The following is a 7,535-nucleotide window of genomic DNA, read 5'->3' as shown; positions in this document are numbered from 1 at the left end:
CATGTGCAACATCTGGATATCTTTATTGTAAAACCAGTAAAGATATCCAGATGTTGCACATGTGTCTTAACTTTCAAGAGGAATATTAGAAGAGAGATTACATTAATGATCTTACCTGACTTCTTGACATTTTTTTTTCGCTTTTCACCCGGGGCTTGACGGTAGCCCAGGGGATGACCGAAATGAAAATAGATTACGAGTCCCGAACCTCCACACTCTATTGAAAGTCGTAATAAGTGGAGACATATGACTGAGGTATACAACTAAAAGACAGGTATAAATAAGTGGGATATAAATAAGGTGCTACGGATATTTAAGCGAGACAATTCGATGTAATGTATAATTTAAAATGAATAAATTCATATTTAGAAAAAAATAAACATAAGCCTGGCAATGGATTTACCTTCTACCCAAGAGTAATATCTATACCAGGACAAGAACTTCTTCATACAATGGTATTTTAACCATAACTTCCAGCAGGACTGGAATTTGATGAATTAGAAACATGTGCAACATCTGGGTATCTTTATTGTAGACGTTTCGCCAACCAGTGGCTTTATCAATACAAATTCGAGGACATAATTGGAAGATAGTGGAACTGTATACAGAAGATGAGATAATCAGTCCCTCAGTCTTGGCTGAGGGACTGATAGGTAGGTGGACCAGGGGCAGCAGGTACATGGTAGAGATAGCAGCATGGTGGATGATGGTACATGGTAGAGATAGCAGCATGGTGGATGATGGTACATGGTAGAGATAGCAGCATGGTGGATGATGGTACATGGTAGAGATAGCAGCATGGTGGATGATGGTACATGGTAGAGATAGCAGCATGGTGGATGATGGTACATGGTAGAGATAGCAGCATGGTGGATGATGGTACATGGTAGAGATAGCAGCATGGTGGATGATGGTACATGGTAGAGATAGCAGCATGGTGGATGATGGTACATGGTAGAGATAGCAGCATGGTGGATGATGGTACATGGTAGAGATAGCAGCATGGTGGATGATGGTACATGGTAGAGATAGCAGCATGGTGGATGATGGTACATGGTAGAGATAGCAGCATGGTGGATGATGGTACATGGTAGAGATAGCAGCATGGTGGATGATGGTACATGGTAGAGATAGCAGCATGGTGGATGACGGTACATGGTAGAGATAGCAGCATGGTGGATGATGGTACATGGTAGAGATAGCAGCATGGTGGATGATGGTACATGGTAGAGATAGCAGCATGGTGGATGACGGTACATGGTAGAGATAGCAGCATGGTGGATGATGGTACATGGTAGAGATAGCAGCATGGTGGATGACGGTATATGGTAGAGATAGCAGCATGGTGGATGATAGTACATGGTAGAGATAGCAGCATGGTGGATGATGGTACATGGTAGAGATAGCAGCATGGTGGATGACGGTATATGGTAGAGATAGCAGCATGGTGGATGATAGTACATGGTAGAGATAGCAGCATGGTGGATGATGGTACATGGTAGAGATAGCAGCATGGTGGATGATGGTACATGGTAGAGATAGCAGCATGGTGGATGACGGTACATGGTAGAGATAGCAGCATGGTGGATGATGGTACATGGTAGAGATAGCAGCATGGTGGATGACGGTACATGGTAGAGATAGCAGCATGGTGGATGACGGTACATGGTAGAGATAGCAGCATGGTGGATGACGGTATATGGTAGAGATAGCAGCATGGTGGATGATGGTACATGGTAGAGATAGCAGCATGGTGGATGATAGTACATGGTAGAGATAGCAGCATGGTGGATGATAGTACATGGTAGAGATAGCAGCATGGTGGATGATGGTACATGGTAGAGATAGCAGCATGGTGGATGATGGTACATGGTAGAGATAGCAGCATGGTGGATGATGGTACATGGTAGAGATAGCAGCATGGTGGATGATGGTACATGGTAGAGATAGCAGCATGGTGGATGATGGTACATGGTAGAGATAGCAGCATGGTGGATGACGGTACATGGTAGAGATAGCAGCATGGTGGATGACGGTACATGGTAGAGATAGCAGCATGGTGGATGACGGTATATGGTAGAGATAGCAGCATGGTGGATGATGGTACATGGTAGAGATAGCAGCATGGTGGATGATAGTACATGGTAGAGATAGCAGCATGGTGGATGATAGTACATGGTAGAGATAGCAGCATGGTGGATGATGGTACATGGTAGAGATAGCAGCATGGTGGATGATGGTACATGGTAGAGATAGCAGCATGGTGGATGATGGTACATGGTAGAGATAGCAGCATGGTGGATGATGGTACATGGTAGAGATAGCAGCATGGTGGATGATGGTACATGGTAGAGATAGCAGCATGGTGGATGATGGTACATGGTAGAGATAGCAGCATGGTGGATGATGGTACATGGTAGAGATAGCAGCATGGTGGATGATGGTACATGGTAGAGATAGCAGCATGGTGGATGATGGTACATGGTAGAGATAGCAGCATGGTGGATGATGGTACATGGTAGAGATAGCAGCATGGTGGATGATGGTACATGGTAGAGAGAACGCAGATATATAACTTATACACAGGTACACACAAGTACAGTTACCAAAAAAAGTCAAAGTGACTTATTTCCATGTATATACACCTGCCCAAGTGTGTATATACATACACAGCCATGTACATACATACACAGCCATGAACATCAAACTGGTATACAATACCGACAGGTTGTTAGGTAAGACACATATGCATTTCGCCTACACAGTAGGCTTCTTCAGTCGAATACAGAAAGTAGGCAGGAACAGTAGAGATGTGAAGACGATGTAATCAGTCCATCACCAGGCCGAGGGACTGACAACCTCAAATTCTACGACTTTAAGGGTGATGGACTGATTACATCGTCTTCACATCTCTACTGTTCCTGCCTACTTTCTGTATTCGACTGAAGAAGCCTACTGTGTAGGCGAAACGTTTCGGAATAAAGTTGTCTAACTGTTGCATATGTGTCTTACCTAACATACACAGGTCGTGTACCACTATATATTAGGATAACATACAGTCACTACACATGACTTAAAACTATTTCAAGACATAAAGAATAACTGATGGAACTACTGTGGAAAAACATAACAAATTTGAAAGTAATCACCGTAAAACAATATATATATATATATATATATATATATATATATATATATATATATATATATATATATATATATATATATATATATATATATATATATATATATATATATATATATATATTTTTTTTTTTTTTTTTTTTCAACAAGTCGGTCGTCTCCCACCGAGGCAGGGTGACCCAAAAAAAAAGAAAGAAAATCCCCAAAAAGAAAATACTTTCATCATCATTCAACACTTTCACCACACTCACACATTATCACTGCTTTTGCAGAGGTGCTCAGAATACAACAGTTTAGAAGCATATATGTATAGAGATACACAACATATCCCTCCAAACTGCCAATATATATATATATATATATATATATATATATATATATATATATATATATATATATATAGCATATGAGAGAGAATGGTTAGATATATATGTTAGGGGATACATAGCGCAGCAGCGATAATGTTGATAATAGAGCAACTGGTATCCTACACAGGGATACTCTCACACTTTAAATTTGAATTTATATCTACAAAAGGTAATATATATATATATATATATATATATATATATATATATATATATATATATATATATATATATATATATATATATATATACATATATATATATATATATATATATATATACATATATATATATATATATATATATATATATATATATATATATATATATATATATATATATATATATATATATGTATATATATATAGTATATATTGTTATTATTATAGTTTCGTTAGTGTGACTAATGGTATATGCAAATATTATAGCTTTTCTTGGTACTTATAAATTTAATTATTACTTTAAGGATGAAGATATTAACTTTTATGTATATGAAATGTGGCCATAACTGAGGATTTTATTTTTATTTTGAAAAAAAAATAGCATTTATGTGTGGGTAAAACATAATAATTGTGCACATTGAATAATAAATTTACTAAATGTGTTTGATGTTATTAAGACAATTTTTGAGAACTGTGAATACTCAAAATTCCAGTTAATATTAATGTTATATAGTAATTCATGTGTGATATATAAGTATATGAATGGTGTGCAGATATTTTAAATATAAACAGTAGCAAGAGTGTGTGTGAAAAGTTCATTGATATTGTGTGATGCTGTAGGCGTTATTATCTCTTAAATAATGATTATATATGTTGCTTATAATATATAGCCTTCCTCTCATCTAAGTTAACCTGCAACCTTGGCCAAATAAAAAGTCTGGTATGGTAGTTTAGCAGACTGTGTTTGTTGTAAATATCTTTGTAACAGAGCACATGTATTCAGTCTTTCATATTTGTGCTCAGTTTAAATGTCCACAAGCTGAGTCGCCCTTCAGGGATTCACCAGGATTTTACGCACACCATCCTTCAAGTGGCTCCTTACTAGATAATAACTCACATATACATACATCGTATATTATTTTACCTCTCTGCAATGTAATATTGAATCATGGGAAAAGCAGAAGCATTCAACAATTAAATATTGATGGGGCGTCGTTTGGCAGTGGAGCTCGTCAGGCATGCGTGCGCAGTGACGTCATTCACGAGGCGTGATATTATTGGTTAGTTTTCGTGACGTCACAAGTTAGACAGGCTATGATTAGGTAGCTTTTATGACGTCAGGAAGTAGGCAGACTGTGATTGGTTGCTTCAAACTGGCGCCGCGGAGTTGGTGGTCAGCTGAGTCTGTTCCTCACTCGTCTCCTGCAAAGTCTGTTTAACAGACCCTCACTTGTATTAAACACTCATGTGCCTCTCCTAGTGCAGTCTGGCTTCGTTGGGCCATTTTCTTAGCTAGCACTTTAGTCTATTCGCTTGTCCTGGAAGTGTATACTCTCCTGTGAACGTAAACCTACAAAAATTTCGTATAAATATGTCTTCAACGCAAATATACGAAGACCAGGAGAACAGAATACCGGCCCAACGAAGAGTGAAAGCAGAGGCAGAAACTAGAAGTAGCAGCTATGCACAAGCGGCCAGAAGACCAGTGCTTGGAGCCATCAATCCAAATTTGCGCAAACAGCCAACCAGAGCAGCAAAACAGGTGAACATTCTCTTATCTCACATCTTTGTTTACATGTCTTAATGGTTCATGTGTGTTTTCAGTGTATTGTAGGTGTTGCTGCAGAGGTTCCTGAGGTTTTTTGTGCTCCATGCACTCCATCGGTGGTAAATGTTGCATAAAATTGACTCACGATAGATATGCAACGGTTCATTCAAATTCTTGCAACTTAAAGCCTCTTGACTTTTAAACTTGTCTGGATTTTTACTTTGCAATTTTGTCGGTATATTTTCATTAGTTAAAACTAATTCTGACTAGGAGAGGGTTGAGTAATATTAAAGGCTCATACATTATTATTATAATCAAAGAGAAGCGCTAAGCCACAAGGGCTATACAGCAAAGGCTCATACAGCGCCTGGAGAATGGAAGACCATCAGGTTCGATCCAAGGAAAGGGAGAAAAAGACCAGTTCCTTTTTGCATTAAGCCCTTCAACATAGTGGACTGGATATCAAAATATTACACCTTCATTACTAGTAATCTATTGCAAGAGGCTAAATATAAGGAGCACTGCAGTAGGCCTACCATACTCCCCTTTCATGACTCCAACCAGAATGCCTTCCATTCCTCAGGCCGTGTGGCTCGTGCAGGTTTAGCGCTTACCCTTGAATAAAATGACTGCAGTAGGCCTGTTGGCGCATGACGAGGGTTTAGGGCCTTCCATGCATATTAAATGGTTCACGCTAGGCAGGCCTGTCACTGTTTCCACCCGACAAGTAATGACAGGAGTATCAGTTCACTTGCGTAAAGTTTGGCACACGTACACATAAGTACCATTGTCTTAGTGTAAATTACATATGATAACCAAGTTAGTGACTTGGTTACCATTGGGGTCTTGCACCTCTATTAGAAGGTGTCCACATTTAGAAATTTGTCAACCATGCCTCGTTGTACAAGAGTATCTAATACTATGTAAGCATCTTTTGTATATTTACTTAATCCCTTGCCCCCCCCCCCCCCCATTTTTTTTTTTTTTTTTTTTAAATTCTCCAGTATTTGGTGCATTGTGCAATGGAGATTTGTATTTAGTGTCCATGGAAAAAGACCTTTTGTTGATTATAATCTAAGACTTCCCTGGCCGGTCTAGGTTAGGTTAGGATTGATTGGGTTATTAAATTTACTTAGCAAAGTTGCTTTTCTGCTTGTTCAAAAATAGGTTTCCATTGGAAAAACTTAAATAAAAATGCATAATCTTATTTTGCCTATTATAAAAGTTGCTTTATGACCCTTATGGGTTTATTGATTAGTTATAATAAAAATCGCAACCTTTTTCGTGGAAAGGATAGCTTGATGTTGCTAATTAGTTAATGTAAAACTGCATATTTCTATCCATGGGAGAGCAAGTCTCTGCCCACGGAGAATGTCCTGTGTATATACACATGTAAATAGGTTTGAATCTGTTTTATATATACAGCAATGCATAGCATAACGTATACAGTACTTTTAAATGATTCCCAGAACAATGGTGGTTCGAACCCTATGGTAAGTCGATCCTGAAACCAGTAAGTCGGTGTTGGTTTGATAAGCTGGAAAAGGAAGGTTGATGCAATATCTCCCAGACCTCTTAATTTTACCAATAATTAGTGTCTTGAGTTGCACGTGTTCATTTACCAGTCTGTAGTCTAACTTCGTTTTTTTTTTTTTTTTTGGCACTTAAACTGTTCAGCTTGTCATTTAGATACCATTTTCTGTTCAGGCTTAGTGTCTTAAATGGCCTAGCAGAAGAGGTTATCTAAATCTTTATTTTTTTCACCTTTAAATGATTTTACAGATTACTACTACCTGTAAAGCTTCTGCACTCCTGCTCCTAAGAATGCCTCTCCTCATGCATTATCTTGTTTGTATTGGCTAAACAAAATTTAGGCAAATGGCACAGCTGCTGGTGTGAAACGTACCTACAGTAAATGTCTTAATTTGACGTCTTTACTTAAAATTTTCTCCAGAGTATTATAATCGAGGGAGAAGCGCTACACCCGTAGAATTATACAGGACCTTTGGGGGGGGGGGATGTGGAAGGTATTCAGGCTCTGTTCGGGGAACTGGAGCACAGATCCAATTCCGTAGATCAAGAGCCCCTCACCAGCGTCAAGGAACCTTCCTTGAGGGGCTCCAAAGTATTTATAGCCATTCTGGACTAATAGCCATTTTAGGGACTGCTTTTTATGTAAATTCTCGAATATTAAGTGGGGGGGGGGGATGTCGTGTAGCAAGCAGTTGCAATGGACCGATGTGACAAAAAATCTTATAACCAACCCTAACCTAGATAATGCCTAATCTGGGTTAATCTCTAGTGTTTTACAAA

The 7,535-nt window shown here is 38.5% G+C and overlaps 1 protein-coding gene across 1 annotated transcript in view; it reads left to right on the top strand.

Moving 5' to 3' along the window:
• Positions 1-4,833: 4,833 nt before the first annotated feature.
• Positions 4,834-7,535, top strand: part of LOC128686418 (G2/mitotic-specific cyclin-A) — a gene marked incomplete at its 3' end in the record, with an annotated part of 21,464 nt that continues 18,762 nt past the window's right edge. Inside the window, 1 exon segment of the mRNA XM_070086019.1 lies at positions 4,834-5,216. Within this exon segment, the coding sequence (XP_069942120.1) occupies positions 5,046-5,216 (171 nt within the window).

This window comes from Cherax quadricarinatus, chromosome 1, assembly GCF_038502225.1.
Source record: "Cherax quadricarinatus isolate ZL_2023a chromosome 1, ASM3850222v1, whole genome shotgun sequence".
NCBI classification, from domain to species: Eukaryota; Metazoa; Arthropoda; class Malacostraca; order Decapoda; family Parastacidae; genus Cherax; species Cherax quadricarinatus.
The sequence above is the reverse complement of the archived record's forward strand: the minus strand, read 5'-3'. Positions and strand labels throughout refer to the sequence as shown.